The sequence below is a fragment of the Drosophila sechellia genome, chromosome 2R, assembly GCF_004382195.2.
Source record: "Drosophila sechellia strain sech25 chromosome 2R, ASM438219v1, whole genome shotgun sequence".
NCBI lineage: Eukaryota > Metazoa > Arthropoda > Insecta > Diptera > Drosophilidae > Drosophila > Drosophila sechellia.
The window spans coordinates 15,311,666-15,328,364 of record NC_045950.1 but is presented as its reverse complement, the minus strand read 5'-3'; the positions used below and the strand labels follow the sequence as shown (position 1 = coordinate 15,328,364).

Below are 16,699 nucleotides of genomic sequence, written 5' to 3'. Positions count from 1 at the left end.
TTGGCCATTTTCCGCGCGGGTTGGAGGGGGGCAATTACTTAACCGAGTGGGTGGGCGGTGGGTTGGTCAGGAGCCGAGGACACGAGCAGACAGACATGCAAATTGCAGTTTCATGTGGCAGAATTGGATTGCCACCGCCTTTGGGGGCTGCACCAAGTCGCACAATTCGCATGACATTTCCTAACATTCTTTTTCGCTTTGCAGGATAACGCCCCACTGGACTTTTGTTTTATAAAATTTGAGCATTCGGAGCGCATATGGTCATCAAATTTAATTGGCGACGTCGCGTCGCAAATACCTGAAATTGCAGGGCATGCAGTTGATTTTTCGCACTGATTTCGATGCGGATGTCAGCTGGGGATTATTAGGGTACGGATCGATGCATCGGAGGGTTAATGTGCTGACCGTACTCAGATATTCCATTACTTTGTAGCTGCGGCGAAGAACAACAAAAACTAAAAGCAGCGGGCCAAAGTTGATGCAATAATTTGCCACAACTTTTCCGAGTGACCACAACAACATGCAATATGCAGTGGGCTCGTCAAAACTACACTTCAAATAAAACTCTGCTAATACATTTTCATTAAGTATTTCGCTACATGTAATAAATTCGAAAGGAATATAATTTTTTTTGAGTGCAGGAAAAGCCGCGAACGATGAACGAAATTTTCGCAAGAGGATTTTCAAACGGCGCGATGTAAAAAATGCATGAGCCGACTGAGCCCAATGCGGTTATCGTGTCCTTTGGGACACGTAACAGGGACATAGACATGCAGGTGCAAATTCCTGGCAACCCCAGGTGAACTGACTGACGGATTGACTGAATGACGTACGGATTGACCGCATGATTTTCAGCATGTGAACGCCATTCGGGCTGGCATTTTATCGGCGGAGCGCGTTTTATATCTAAACTATGAATCAATGCATTAGTCAGTCACCTTGTACGCTCTACTTTAATTACGGCTTTTTACGCTGCACCTGAAATCCCCTATGCCCACCAAACGTCCTTTTCCTTTTCCAAACTCTGCCACGACACGATTTCTCTTCTATTTCAACAGCTAGCTGACATTTTTTTGCATGTTGTTGTGGCTGCGAATTAAAAATTGCATACAAAAAATGGCAGCAAAAAAATCAGTGATCGTTACTCGACTTAGGAATACCAACTAATCAGTTATCACTATATTTGATTAAGCAAAATAAAGCATTTAAAGTGATTCCTAACATGTAACAAAGCCAGTTATATATATATATTTATAATATAATTAATTTTTATTGCAAATTTGAGAAAAAAGATTATAATATTGGGTATATATTTATTGTCGTGATTGTTTTGTAACTTTTGAATTATTTTAAGTACAGGAAGAAGGATCGTCCAACTTGCTTTTAAGTAAATTAATCAAAAACTCCAAATCGCTGCCAGTAAACTTACTTCAATAATTAAAGAAATTCGATATTGTTTTAACATACCCCTATCCTTTAGAAACACAGGGTGCAAATAGCGAAATGAAATTCCTGGCACAGAACGTAATATTATTAGCGGTGAAGCCTTGTCGACCGCCTCCACTTGATTGCGAGCAACTCGGGGCCATAAATATTGCATTACAATCGCTTTACCCCCTTTTTTTGGGTTGGCGAGTTGTCGCGCAGCCGGTGGTTCCACCTCCACGTGGTGGGTGGTTACCCCCACACCACCGTTGGGTATGCAATTGCGAATTGGATTTCATGTTAATGCAGGGTCCTTATCGCCGGTCATGTGCTTGGACGGTCAGCAATGGGTTCATTTGTGTTCTATTTGGCCGGTAATTTCACTTAATTGCGATGACGTTGTGTGCAAAAAGCCATGGCAAGTGGGGAAATCGAGGTGGTGGACCCTGTGGATTGCTGATTTATATCGCCATCGAGCGAGGGAGCACGGTCCATCAAATATTCAGCGGTCCGTGGCTTATTGAAAAGCACAAATGGCAATTTCAGCAAGTGCGAATGCCCCGAGGAGCCGCCAGTTTGCCATCCAGAAAAGCACTTAATCGGTTTTTGTGTGTGTACATTTAGGTTTTATTCTTGTATTTGAATGCAATCGTGGTTTACAATATATAGAGTTTTCATTTCAACGTTGCCTTGCACATTCAATATATAATATAGGTAATAAAAAGTAATTATAAACAACAGTTGTAATAAAAATTATAAACATGTAGATGCATTTTCTCGTAGACGGTAGCGGTAACGGATAATTGGGAATTTATCTTTCATATTTCTTAGTGTTATGTCATGTGGGTCATCAGCTCGAGGTCAAATATACACTCGTGTGTGTATATATATATTTTTATAGATTTATATTTAGATATAGGTTGTATAAAAGGTGTACTGCAAGTGCTGCGTATGCGTGGGCTGGTGTTCATGTGTGTGAGTGTGTGCGGGTTTACTTAGAAAATCCTCCGAATGGTTTAAAAATAATTATAAAATCTACTGCGTTTGCTGCTGAATTTCAATCTTCTCGACTGTCATGTCCGGATTCATGGCCGTCGCTTCCTGTAATCGAGTAAAAACCATTGGTATCAGTTAATGTATCTCCTGGCGACAAAGTTAATCCATTAGATACTCACTTGTATTGCCTCGGCCAAGGCTTTGTCATGATCGATCGGATCTCCATCGGACTGAATGGTTATCTTCTGTTCCACTCGGGTCTCCACAATGCCATCGCGTTCGGTTTTGTACTGTTCATTTAGAGTATTATTAATAAATGTTATCATGTAAATGTGGTACAACCTGAACCCATTCGAACAAGGACCATGCATGGAATTTACAGTGTGGTGCATACGTTCACAGGAAATATCTTTCGGATAGATTGATAGAAAGCCTACCTCTGGCTACTTACGCATCCTAATCGAACGGGATCAGGTGGCTTAGTTCCGGGTACTTACGGTAATGGTTTCCACAGTGCGGGTTTTGCTGCTCACGGTTTGGGTGGAGATGATTTCGCCATGTCCGGAGAAACCGGGTGTGTCCTCACCCAGAACCACTCGGGTGCTTTCCACATGGGGTCCAGTGGTGGCGGAGGTCGTAAAGAGCGGAGATTTCTGTGCAAAATTCGAGATTATTAAGCATGGAATGGAACCTTTATTGGAAAATCACTACTCCTAGAGAGCCATTATATTGATTGCTTTTATTGCAAAATAGCCATGCATGACCCACCTGGTTATCTGTGCGCACCACACTGGCACCATCGTAGGGTCCGTCGATGGGCGTGCCCGAATCGCCGGAGCTGGTCGAGGAAACGCTATCCCTCCTCTGATACTACACAACACATAATATAACATATCGAAATCATAATGACAACAATCAACTCATGCAAAGGGGTGCAGCCATGCGATCTTACCTGATCCCCACTGGTGACCGTCGCCGTCGTCTTCACCTCCTGGGTGACGACGCGCTGCTGCTGCTTGTTGGGATCGTGGGTGCGGGTGGTGGCCACCGTCTTCTCCTCCAGCTGCTCTGTCTTGGCGTTCTTGCCCAGATCCTCGTGCGTGGTGGCGGTGCGGGTCGTGACTGCGGTGGCCGTGACATAGGCGCCACTCAGGTCGGTGGGTGTAGCATCAGCCTAGGTGGATTGAGTGGCAATTGGGTGGTTCAGTGGGTTAGTGCGTACGGCATAATAATACAACAACAATAACACAACAATTCAAGCAACGACATCAAATAGAGGCGGAAGTTAGGCAAAGGCAGAGATTAAGTAATATAACTTTGGAAAGCGAAGCGCAAAGAGACAGAAAGATAGACGTTTCCGGTTTTCAGAGTCCTGGGTTTTGATCCAATTCGATTGCGATTTAATTAAGATTTTCTAAATATTATACTTGAAAAAACCTCAAATGGGTAGCATTATCTTTTATACCCCATAAATAAAAATCGAATTCGATCAAAGCCTTTGAGAAGTGAATACCAGTTTATCCATAAGGGACGTAGTCCCTCGCTAACCTTGTGTTCCTGCGTGGAGTAGGTGACCTCGCCGGTGCCCAGGTTGCGCACCTCCTCTTCCACATTGTGGGTCACGCCATCGATGTTCTTGGTCAGCACCTGTTTGGTGGTGGTCTTCACCACCGTGGGCGTGCTCACTGGCTTGCCCAGCTTGCCGCCCGACTGTCCCGCCGGACTGCCGATCAAGACGTCATTGACCTGGTCGGTACCATACTGTCCGGTCATGTCGTCATCGGAGCTGCCCTCGGAATCCCGCCGTAGAGCGCCCTTGCTTATGTGCTTGACTCCGTCGAAGAACTGCTGGCGGGTGATGGGTACCGTTTCCGTGGTGGTTTGCACCTGCGCCTGTTTGCCGAAGTGGGAGGGATCGATCTGGGCATAGTTGAGGATCAGTTTTCCGGTCACGGGATCCGTGACAGCCGTGGCGGGATCAATGTCTCCCGTGTTCGGGTCAATGTCGCCATACTCGCTCTTAATCCTGCCGGTCACGGGGTCAATCTCTCCTGTCAGCGTCATCGTGTGGGTCACCGTGGTGCGGGCGCCAGCGAAACGCGGGTCATTGGGGTCCACCTGAACAATTTCACCGGTCACAGGGTCAATCATATTGTAAACATAAACGGTCTTATTGAAGAATTTAAGAACGCGGCCGGAGACGGGATCGATTTCGCATGTGGAGGGATCGATCTCCTCAGGGCGACCACGCTCGTCGGTCTTCGAGATAAGCAGGATGCGCACGATCACGATCTTGCCCGTCTTGGGATCGACGCGGGCCAGCTTGGTGTAAACCTCGCCGGATTCGGGATCGACCTGGGTGGCCGCGTACAACGGCTCCCCGGTGGCCTGATCCACCTCCCCGGTGGCAGTGTATATCTTTCCAGACGTGGGTTCGATTTTGATTGTGTTGGGGTCGAGCTTGGTCTGTTTCTTGATCTCGTTGGTCTTGGGGTCCAGGTAGCCATAGATGGTGATAACATATCCCGTCTTGGGGTCCACGCTGCTGGAGATGTACTGCTGCTCCTTGGTGGCAGGATCGGTGGCTCCAGTAGGCACCCAAATCTGGTTGGACTTGGGGTCCACCACGATGTCCTTGTCCTTGGAGGCACTGACTTCAGTGATGGGCGCCTTAGTGGCCGGATCCACGCGCTGTTGCACGATCCTCAAAGAGATAATCCTGGCATAATCCTTGTCGGGCTTGTTGTTCTTCGGATTAACCTGGTTCTTCAGGACAATCTGTCCGGTGGCTGGTTCAATCTTAATGTCCCTAGTAACCGTCTTTCCTGATTTCGGGTCATTGAACGTGATCGTATGCTTAACCAGATCAATCTGTCCGTATTTGGTATCAATCTTGCCGGCCTTCGGGTCGAACTGACCTCCAGAGGTCTCCACCTGCGCCGTCTTGGCATCGATGATGTTCCTCTTGGAATCGAACTTGCCCGCCAAAGAAGTGACCTCCACAATAGGGTCAATCTGTTGGCCCACCTCAATGAGGCGACCCTGGTTCGGATCGATCTTGTTCGTCTTGGGATCCACAACGCCCAGGATGGTGATCTGGCCAGTGCCCGGGTCCACTTTAACATTCTTGCTGACTACAATCTTGCCTGACTTGGGATCAATGGCCTTAAGTTCGCCGGTTCGTGTGTTAATCTCTCCATACTTGGTATCCAGCAATCCGGTATCCAAGTTCAGGACGCCCAAGGAACGCTCAACATCGCCGTTAACTGTGTCGATCTTTCCGGTTGCAGGGTCGATGCGACTGGTGATCACTGTTAGCTCCACGACAGGATTATCCTGTGGTGTGATGCAAACGATCTGACCAAGGGTGTCGTCAAGGCGTCCTGTCTTCGGATCCGCCACACCGGATACCAAATGAAGATTGCCCGTCTTGCCATCAACATCGCCCTGGAATACCTCCTTCTTTCCGGTCTTGGTATTCAGAGCCTCCAATGTTCCCTTCTTGGGATCAATCACGCCATATTTGGTGTCAATGAGTCCGGTGGCGGGATCTAGAATGCCAGTGGAGTGCTCAATACTTCCGTTCTCCGCATCGATGCGCTTGGTGGAGGGATCGAATTTGGAGGTGATGACCATGATCTTGACACGCCTCTTTTTCGGCTTGGCCGCCGCTGCTGCAGCTCCTGGGGCTCCTGCGGCTCCAGCTGCTGCCGCAGCTCCAGCTCCTGGAGCTCCCTTTCCTGTCTTGGTGGGAGAACCAGGCTTCTTAGAGCCAGCAGCACCTGCAGCACCAGTAAGACCAGCAGCAACGTCAGCTTTGGAGGGACCAACGTATCCGGGCTCTTTGTTGTAGCGCTGGGATTCCAGGAAATCAGCCGTGGGATCTGAGATGGGCTTGTAGCTTCCTGGAGCTCCAGAGGAGTAGCCCTGGGGTCCCTTGGTGGGCGAGTAGGATCGCTTCTGGAAATCACTTAGAGGAACAGCAGCCGCATCCACAGCGCTGCCCTGGAGCTTAGCACGGGTGGTGGGAGAGAGGAGTGGATCCTGGAGAAGCTTAGCCCGCGATTTGGGCGAAAGTTGACCGCGGTTCAGCTTATCCTGGGTGCGAGGAGACAGCTGTCCTGCCTTTAGCTTCTCAGCCGTTTCCTTCAAGGCGTTCTCGTTACCAGGAGCATAGTTAAAGGCCAAACCAATCTTCTTTTGCTGCGAGGTAGGAGACAGCTGCTCCTGGCCATCGGCACCGGATTTCCTAGAGTTGGGATCCTGATCGTAGCGGAAGCCACCAGGGGTGTATGATTTCCTTGTGGGACTGGTATTGCCATCATTATCCACAGCATACTCATACTGCCTAGTGACACCCGGAGTGGTGGATCCTCGGTTCTTAGCCGCATTCCTAGCCGCCTCGTCCAGGTTCTGATCCTGCTGATTATCGCCCAGACCAGACGTAACGACCAGACCAAGTCGACCCACCTCCTTGTCCTTATCCTTTCCGGACTTATCCTTGCCATCCTTGGATGGGGAACCGCTCTTGCTCTTGCGACCCGAAGAGAATATGCCAACGCCCTGTGGATCGTCGGTGGATCGTTTGTTTTCGAGGATCAAATGAAAAGGTCAAACATAAAACGAAAAGAAAGGGGAGGGAAAAATTAACAAAAGGAAACTAAAATAAATATCACACAATGAGTTAAACTCAAGATCAATTTTCGGGTTTCACTACAAACTATCATAACTTACGGGTGAAACTTAAGTGACTTGGTATGTGGATTTGGGTGGGTACTGGGTTCGGGGGTAAAGGGTATTTACACGAGGGCGGGCGCATTCGGTGCGTGGATATCGCTTAGCTTAGTACACCTAGTCTTGTGATCCTATGATCTAGCTTAAGTTGGGCATAGTCAGATTGGATACTTACACGTCTGCCTGAGGACTTGTCAGACTTGTTGGAATCATTCAGCTCGTCATTGCCTAGATGATATTTCCAGGGAGATTAGTTAAATTGCTTCTTTAGATACTTCATCTTGAGGATACTTACCATTAACAGCCGCTCCTGCAGCGGCACCAGCGGCAAGTGCTGCCTTGGCAGCCTTTTCGGCCTTCTTCTTCTCCTCCAACTCACGCTTCTCCCGCTCCTTTCGCTCCTTCTCCTCCTTCTCCTTTTGCTTCTTCTCACGCAACTTAGCCTCCTTATCAGCATCCTGAGAAAACATTGATCATTAGTTAGTTATAGCTTTTAGCGTATTGTTGAAAGGAAACAGATATGTGGGGCGAAAAGGCGACATGCTACAAAATGGCTGAGATGTACAATATATATTTACAATACAAGCAACAAAATTATAAAAATGGTTAATTAAGCATTTTAGATGATCTTTTTAATACAACCGCATAATCAGTGCCAATGCATGTTTTGTGTGGACTGTACTGGTGTGGCCCTAAATGGTATTTACAGCTCGAGAAAGGACTCTTACAGACGTCACAAAATAATCAAATCAAAGTTAAATAAAACACTTAAAAAAGTCAGATAGATAGTTATGATGTAATGCACATTTAACAGAGAGTTGACGGCACTATTTTTTTTTTTTTTACAGAAATTACCATCAGATCAAGGTACAGCTCGTTCGGGTTCTATCACATTTGTTAGAAGATAGTCGGTTATGAAACAAAAAATATAACTTAATAGTTTCAGAACATCCATAAATTACTGGGGTATAGTAGCCCTGAGCTGAACAAATAAACGAATAAATAAGGGAGACTTCAAATCAAATCGTTTCATACGTAAGCTCACAACATTCGAAAAGCAGAGTTCAAAGCCGATAAAAAAAGTTAGGAAGGATACATTGTAGAAGATTCGATTCGGAGGATACTTTTGTTTTGATTTTTTTGAGTTGTAGGTAGTAAAGTGTTAACCTGAACGGGGGGCTCAGCCTCGATGGCCTCAATCTCTAGGTTGGTCTCGTAGTCACCCTCGAGGGAACTTTGCGAGGAGGCCGAAGCCGTGCCGGTGCTCGACTGTCGCATCAACTGGTTAGTGTAATGGGGGGTTAAGGTATGTTTTTTTTAGGGGACGGAGGGTTAACATTACGAGCACATCATTTCATATTCAGAATCACAGAGTGGATGTGTGTGTGGTTGTTTGGTTTGTGAGTGGTTGTGAGTTAGTAACAAACCGAGAAGAAAGTACAAAAAACTCTGGTTAACTCCGAAATCATCGTTAAACATGTTCATCTCAATAGCTATGTTTCGTCAGGCATTAGTGGGTTAAAAACTGGATGGGTTACCTTCTCCTTCTTGTTCTTGATGGGACTGCGGCTGTGGGCATCGCCTTCGGCATTACGATCTCCCCGATGATCCAGGGTGCTGCTCTTCCTAGCCACCTTCTCCTTTTCGGCCAAGGCCAGAGCTGAAAGGAATCAGGTAATTAGAAACAATTCATGCTACATAGATTCAAAACTATCAGGTTGTAATCAATAAGGACAACTCAGGACTACGTTTAATTACCATCCATGCTCCTGGAAGTGAGACGAGCTCCGGACAGAGTCCTGTTGAACTTCGGAGGAGTACGATCCACGGGTGTGTTCGTACTCTCGGCCTGAGTGCGACCCTTGTAGCGGTAGGTGGACCCGAAGACCGGGAACATCTTGGACTTGCTGACCGGCTCGGGGGTCATCAGGCGGAAGAAGGTGTGGTGCTCCACGCAGGACTTCCACAATTTCTTGGCGGCACGATGGTTCGCCAGTTTGAAGCCAATGGTGGATTCGTATTGCTCGAATTCACCCGGTCGGATCTTGATGTAGAAATGGTGGCGCTTGTAGGAGATCTTCAGGATCTTGGGCCAGGCAAAGCGGTTGATGCGCAATCTAGTTGGATAGTGGGTTTAATGTACTAGCAATTGTTTAATTTAAATATAGTAAGAGCTACTTACTTATCGCGGTAGACGAGCAAGCCGGAGGCACAAACGCCCAGCATGATGTCCACGCCCTCGGAATCCTTGGCGGGATGCAAGTCCACGCCGTACATGGCCAGCTTCTTGGCATTCTCCAGGTAGTGTAGCTCGGCCTCGGCGGGCGATTGTCCCCTAAAATAAACAATATTAAAGTGAGTATAAATACTTGATGTAGTCACTTTGAACTCACTTGTGGGTCTTGTGCAGATCCATGACCTTATCCTCCAACTCGGCAGTCTGATTTGGTGCGATCTTGAAGTCCTTTAGGTAGGCCCTGGTGGGCATTTCCTCGGCATCGTAGTCCCCCATCTCCGACTGCACCAGGTAGGATCCGAGCAGAGCGTGGGTGACGAATGTGCAGGGCAGTCGACCCTCAAGGATGTCATTGCGCACTTGCAGGCACAAATGGTAGCGCGTGATGTCCTCCTTCAGCTGGGATGGCTCCGGCGGATAGAATTTGACGGCGAAGGTGAGAGGCCAAGTGTCCGTGCGGAAGAACTTGGACACAGGCTTCTCCAGATCCAGCCAGGTGCGCGGATCTGTGGGCGTTTCATAGGTCAGGCCGAAGTAGTCCTTTTCGATGAGGTTCAGACCGGCGCAGATTGAGTTGATCACATCACGGCCAATGGCTTTGCGCTATGGATATCAAATTTGACATTGTTATTAATGTTATTAATCATAACAAATACAAATTGACAAATCATCCCAGCTTACTCACATCAATGGACACGTCCAGAAGGGATCCATCCAGCAGGGTGACTCGTGCAAGGGCAGGCTTTCCGTGCGAGGATGAGCTGGTCTTGGGTTTGCTCTTGGTCGGCGTTTCCGGGTCAGCGGGCGCGGATGGTTTAATTTCCGCCGGCATCTTGGATTGGGGGACTTGGCTACGCCAGCGGCAGCTTGGAGTTGGCTGCAAGAATGTAAAGGCTTTAGTAAATTGCACTGGATACAAGTTAAATAGCCGGAAGTGTCCACTCCGCGGGGTCATGTGTCCAAATGTGTGTGTGTGGGCGCCTTTCGCTCATTAGATGTCTGCAGTCTGGGCATAAAACACGACATAAACTTTCTCAATTTGCCTGGCGCCACTGCGCAAATAAACTTAGCAGCACACACACATTTAAACACAGGACCCTCAGCCAGGATGTGTTTCTCCTGCTTCTCCATTTGCTGATGGCTATGATGTCACCAATTGCAATTGCGTACTCACTTCCAAAGAGCTCTAGAATTTCTCCGGCAATGATTTCCAGCGAGCTGTAAGAGAAATTTCGCCATTAAAAGCTGAACTGCAAATTGAATTACCATTTTAATAGCGAAAGCAAATAGTAAAAAACTTTCAGGTCTGAGACCATTACAATGAGTTGGCCATAAACCGCTCAAAAGTCAGATTTCGCAGATCTATTATTAAGCAGAGTGAATACAGATAATGCCCCAGTAATTAAATCATTAAATATACAAAAGTACATGGGAACAGAAGTTGGGAACGTCCTTTGAGTAAGCCGAAAAGTCAAGTGATCGGCGACAGCTCACGTTCCAGATCTGAATTCAAGTTCAGCAGTGACATAAGTCTTTCATATATATATATATATATATAAATATGTATATGTATGCTCTAATCGGTGTGGGGTTATATAAGCCGGCAAGTCGAGGCAGTGTCATGTTCTCGCTTTTATCCCCTTCCGTTTCCATTTGATTCCGTTTGCGGTCGGCATTTAGCGGGACTGCAAATTGCGCGAAATAATGCCATAAATGTTGTTTTCTTCTGGAAAGAGACGATATCGGCACTTTGCCACGGATGTGGACACACTGCCCCACCCAGAAAAGAGCCTTCAATCAACGCTGATTGGGAATGTACTTGGGTGTAGCCATAGTTATGGGTATGGTTAACGTGCGAGGATCGAGAGTCAATTGAGCCCAGATGCACTGACCGATTGCACAGCGAGTTCAATTTACAATCGCAGTGTTTAATTGGTTGGGAGTCATGGGCCATGAGGCATCCATCGATCCCGCAGGGGAAACTGGCTGAACCAGTTTGACACAGACTTCGTGATAGAGGTCTTCTATGGCGCTATAATACTGTTTCAGTTTCGGACACGACCCCCAAGCGAATTAACTCTGGTGGCGTCATCGTGCGTTCAAAATTAAACAAAAACACACACATGAAATATGTATGCTGAGAACCAGAACCCGAAAACCCAAAAAAAAGCAGACAAACATCTAATTTATATTATTTTATTTATTCTCGCGTCTTTGTAGAGCGCAGACCATGTGTATATGGACCCCATATAGCATTACTTTTGGCAGCGTGCTCGTTCCCATAGTTGAAGGTTGCGCATACGCAATGTTGACATCATCGACGGGCGGTTGCAACCACCTCGTTATTTTCGCTTGGCCAAATGCAGGGCCCATGGGTAGTGGGAATGGGTGGTGGGAATGGAATACTTGACTAAGATCGACGGTGAATCAGCGGCATTATCTCGCCGTGCCGCCTTACAAATTGCTTTGGATGGCAAACCAAAACAAGGTAAATCGCTCGAATTGTCGATAGCGCATAGCGACTTTACATTGCGGGGGCATTCGTAAATGATTTATTTTCGATGACATCATCAGCTAAGCGATCAGCACCAGCTAAGGCATAATATCAAGAGCTATTTCTAGAGTTTACAAATATATTTGCAGAAGATGCCGACACCCAAAAACATTTCAGCACTCGGCGCATTCGCCTCAATTGAAGGAGGTCGAGGTGAAATTCATCAAGTGGCGCGCGTCTAATCTTTAGGTTACAATATCGCTGGCCAGGCGAGAAATACGTCCGAATTGAGCAGAGAAGAAGCAGGCTAACCAAGTGAGTCGTATATATATATATAGATATATCTGGTATTATTGTGAAAGTAACGAAGTTCTTGTGGCGGACAGAAGGCAGAAGCACAAAAGATGGCAATCGCGTCGTTTCAATTGAGATTCGGAATGAGAACATGGGCACTCGTACTTTGGGTGCAGCCGGCTCCCCTTTAATTAAGTTTAATTTAATACAACTTAAATCAAATTCAATTGGCGACGGCGCTGTGCCAGGGTTTTCATATCCGCGGGGATGGCTCATACATGTGTCATCGAGTTATTACTCTGACATCAACATGGGTCACCTGGTGGGCGGTGGTGTCACTTCCCCAGGGACGGCCAACTTTGAATTTCTCCCTTGTACATAATACATATATAGTACATTTCCTCTAGTCATTGTGACTAAACTTTCGCTTTTATGCCCATTAACATTAAAATTTCCCCCGGGGCTGTGAAGTGCACAAGACTTTTCAAACTTGCCATTTTCTGAGCTCAACGAAGCGTTGCCAATAAATCGCATTTAAAATGTATTATATACTGACTTCACATCCGTTTATAAACATGGCCGCATTTCCGCAAGGGAAGCTGTTACATTTTCCGTTGTGGTGCATAAAGTAAAATATGCACATTAATTTGACAGACATCTGAGTGTCGTTTCAGCTATTTAGAGATATATTATTATTTCCATTTGAGCTCTTAAGAATACTTTCCTTCTCTTCATCATTTGACCCCTTTGAACCAATCATTCACTCGAATGAACAATGGATTTTCATGCCTAGTGCGTCAGGTCTTCCAAGTTATTTTGTATATTTTTCGAGGAAATATGGAGTGGGAAATACGTAAACATTCGCGCATTCTGGACTGTGTGCTAAAGTGGGAAAGTGGGTCAATCAATACAGAGCGATTAGAAGAGGGTGTGTTGCGCCTTTGCGAATCCATGCACTTATCGACGGAGTGGAACCGCCTGGCAGTCGAGGATGGCGACTCCATGGAACCCGCCAGTCGATAAGCCAGATCCGTTCCCATTTCCCGTCGCACTGGTAGCCCTGAGACAGCGATGACCACTAGCTAGTAAGTCAGAAGTGGATCAGCCACTTGGGGCGAACTGGTTTCTGGTCACCAGATGCCACTTTTCGACAGCTCAAGTGACGGCTCTGTGGAGCAGTGTGTCGCTTGACTAATTACCGCTCTGATCGACGTTCGGATGACAAGGCGACATAACCGCACTGGATCACACCCACACACATAGCCATCTGCACCACTCCGCACCACCACCCGCCACCATCACTTCTCCACTGTCAATGGCTATTTAAAGCATTTGACTTCGCCTGGCCAACGAACTCTGAAATGCATCCACAGTTGCTGCTATTTCAGCACCGTAAAATATAAGCTGAACCAAAATGCAAGTCATTTTAAAATAATAAAATAGTAAAACCCTTTTAAACAATTTTTTGGTTTAAGGAACATAAAGTTTTAGTAGAACAGAATAAAGTGTGTTAGATTAAGATTTTTCCCCGTGTTGTAATGCCGCACCCACTGGCACGTCGCGTTTTGATTTCTGCCCAGAAGGTAAGGGAAAAAGTGTCGCGAAGGGCGGAGAAAGTAAACAAACGAGCCGCCCTCGAGGAGAATTTTGTCCACTTCAGCGCTTTGCACATTAATCATAGACCTATAGACGCCCCATCCGCACAAGTAAAAATCGATGCGACAAGGAATAAAAATAGAAAACGGAAAATCGAATGGGCATATAGGAGGGGCGCAAGAAGGAAACTGATTGGCTCAAAGGGGGCTGGAAAAGCTGCCTTCCATCCGATTAAGTTTGTTGAAAGATTAGATTGGTTTTTCCCCTCGCTGAAGGAGGGTGGAATTCTTCCGGTGAACTAAGAATAGCTGGCGATTCTAAAGAGGATTCATAAAGATAAAGATATTAAGTGCCACACATAGTAGGTGAGATCTCCAGTCCTAACAACGATCTGGCCACGCTGGAAAATCGTTGGTGGGGCTTAGTCTCCGTTTTCCGCCGAGAGAATCCGAGAGAATTCGGAGAGACGCGCTCTGGGAGCTTCTAACGCTGGAAGACACACCTAGTTGGTAACGCTCGAATTCGGAGTCGTGTTCGAATTCAGGTTTTCGAGGGGGCTCTGATTCCGACTCATTTTTTTTTTTTAGCCATGTTCATTCGCGTGCTGCCAAGTCGTTAGCCCTCCGAAACTCTCTCACTCTCCAGATTTTTGTAGTATAGTTTTCCACTCGCTGGTTGTACAGTTATTGGCATTCAGTTGGCTGGCACTCCTCGTTTGCTTTGCTCGGCTGCTTTATCTGTTTGTCTGCTGTGCAGCCAACTTCTTGGCCAGCAACAACCGGTTTTTTTTTCTAATGCAAGCTCAACCTCATGTTAGCCAGTTCGTTTCCATTCCCACTTTGCATGGCCTGGACAAGAAGACGAAGTCTACATGTTAATGTTTCTTACTATTTGGGTCAAAGCCCACACCTCCCGGAAAAGATGGAAGAAAAAAGACTCCACGTAAACAGCGGTTTTCGAAGAACGGTTTTTTGGTTGCCAAGTCAACGCCCCAGGTTTTCCGGGGATGGTGAAAATCGTGCCGTGACTCAGTGGATGGGGGATGAGGGGACAACTAAAATATCGCCACCACTCACCTGCCATTCATAACTGGCCTTTGTTGTGGTGGCGTTATCTTATCTTAGCCATGTTGCCTAGTGGCTGGGATAAAGACCACCGTTGTTTACCCCAGCCGATATCAAACATATGAAAAATGCCAATGCAAAAAGCGCTCAATGTTTTGATAAGAAATGCGGAAACCTGCTCGCAACCCCGGTCGATTCTATTTTGGGAGCAGTGACGTCTTGATGCTTGGGGAATTTGGCCACCATATGAAACTATATGCCATATGAATGCGACGAAATTCCAAAATTATATATAGGCGAGAGAAAGAGATGAAAAGGAATCGGTTTCCTTAAGTGCGTAGTTTTAGGAATTTTGATTTTTCGGTTGGTTGTTGCCCCTCTTTGCAATATAAATTCGAAGTATAAATTCTACTCAATTAATATTTAAACTTAAGAGGTTTTCTATTCAAAATCATACCATTATGAATAAACTTTTCAATCTGCGTAGAATTCAAAAGTGATTGTATCTGCCTCCCCAAATGCGTATCTATGAGATACACTTGAAGTTATATGTGTGTACACACGTTCTACTATTACCGATACTAAGTAGTTTGTATAAAGATATAAAGTATTTGCCCCAATTTTTATAGTTCACTGCTAAACGAAACCTTTGAGATACAATTGTATCAGATCGGTGTTGTGGAACGTTTCCTTGACTACTACGAGCCCAATAAGAATTTCCCACCCTGCGCCCCGAAATGCGAAGCAAACGAGGAAAACACAAAAGAAGGAAAATTGGAGTAAGGCAACGGTAGAGGCAAAATCAAAAGAGAGCTGGCGACAACAACAATGTGGGACGAGTTGACAAAAACAAGAAGTCGAAAGAATGAGAATATCGTGCCAAAAGATTCACTCGAAAAGCTTGACAGCACACAGATACAGATACGCAGATACAAATGCCGCGTGAGTGAGCCCGGCTCTCTTTCCGCTCCCGCTCGCAAAGCTGCTCTCAATTAACTCTGCTTTCGGCTGTGTGTGTGTGGTGTGTGCTATGAAGTCATACTGCCCAAGTCATTCTGCGCTTGTGTTGGTATCGAAAACATAAGCCACCAAAAACTCCCGACCACAGCCCAAAAAAAAAACTTGAATAAAAGTGTAATTAACCTATGTCGCAATCCCCAAATTGTACTCACCCACTTAAGACGCCTGTAGGAAACCTTTTTAATCCACAGCAAGGACACGCAGGTACCGTTAGTTTGGCGGTTGGCTGCTTTTTACTCCTCTATTTGTGTTGTTTTCACTTTTCTCCCGTGGGCACTGCACTCACTCGCTTTCACACTAGTAAACAAATTCTTTGCCACTTTTTTCTATTCGTTCGCGAAAAAAGACAATTTGTTGTTGTCGTCGTCGTCGTTGAATACCTGTTGAAAATTTGACGTTGAGTTTCTTGGAGTGAGTAATAGAGAACGAAAGAGTGGGAGTTGAAGGGGTGTGTGCGGTGTGAGGGGGGAGGGGTATAATAGAGAGCGGGGTGGGCGTGGGCGGAAAATGCGCGAATAGTGGTTGCTAATAAATTAATTTCCCATTTTATTTATAAACACAATGCTGCCGAATTGCGCGCTTTTCTTTTCTATCCGCTCGTCGCCGTTTTGCAATTACTTTGCTGCTGGCAAACAACAAATCTTCTCACAATTCTGGCAGCGCGATCACACACAAAACGTACCGTCGTCACAAATATTCGATGTGCTGTGCACGAAGAGCAAACTGGTACTGAAACCGAAAACTGAAACTGAGAGCCATCCGCTTTCCGCTGCTCGATTTGGAATTGAGTCGATTTCAGTTGAGACCACTGAGTTTTGCTGAGAAACCACCACCAAGTGG

The 16,699-nt window shown here is 46.3% G+C and overlaps 1 protein-coding gene across 8 annotated transcripts; it reads right to left on the bottom strand.

Moving 5' to 3' along the window:
* Positions 1-2,028: 2,028 nt before the first annotated feature.
* On the bottom strand, positions 2,029-16,635 carry LOC6609902 (protein 4.1 homolog). Of its 8 annotated transcripts, none has more exons than XM_002034516.2 (17): positions 16,542-16,634; positions 16,012-16,239; positions 10,566-10,609; positions 10,077-10,268; positions 9,549-9,994; positions 9,338-9,490; positions 8,914-9,272; positions 8,694-8,815; positions 8,323-8,436; positions 7,451-7,613; positions 7,331-7,383; positions 3,970-6,984; positions 3,374-3,595; positions 3,190-3,291; positions 2,919-3,074; positions 2,601-2,711; positions 2,029-2,526 (listed from the first exon to the last, which is right to left on the bottom strand). In XM_002034516.2, exons 4-17 carry the CDS (start codon positions 10,221-10,223, stop codon positions 2,461-2,463), a joined length of 5,229 nt encoding a protein of 1,742 aa, XP_002034552.1. In that variant the 5' UTR covers positions 10,224-10,268; positions 10,566-10,609; positions 16,012-16,239; positions 16,542-16,634; the 3' UTR covers positions 2,029-2,460. The 8 variants fall into 8 exon arrangements, with proteins under 8 accessions (XP_002034552.1, XP_032570133.1, XP_032570138.1 ...); XM_032714242.1 differs by lacking the exon at positions 8,323-8,436 and adding an exon at positions 8,011-8,040 and having other exon boundaries at positions 16,542-16,633; XM_032714247.1 differs by having other exon boundaries at positions 3,970-4,539; positions 16,542-16,631.
* Positions 16,636-16,699: the final 64 nt, after the last annotated feature.

What these genes read in the sequence shown, in the direction of transcription:
- LOC6609902 (XM_002034516.2), bottom strand. Translation starts at nt 10,223, where the DNA reads ATGCCGGCGGAAATTAAACCATCCGCGCCCGCTGACCCGGAAACGCCG. An exon ending in TTCTGGACGTGTCCATTGAT is followed by an intron (nt 9,995 to 10,076) that starts GTGAGTAAGCTG and finishes TGATATCCATAG; the next exon opens with CGCAAAGCCATTGGCCGTGA. An exon ending in TGCAGGAGCGGCTGTTAATG is followed by an intron (nt 7,384 to 7,450) that starts GTAAGTATCCTC and finishes AATATCATCTAG; the next exon opens with GCAATGACGAGCTGAATGAT.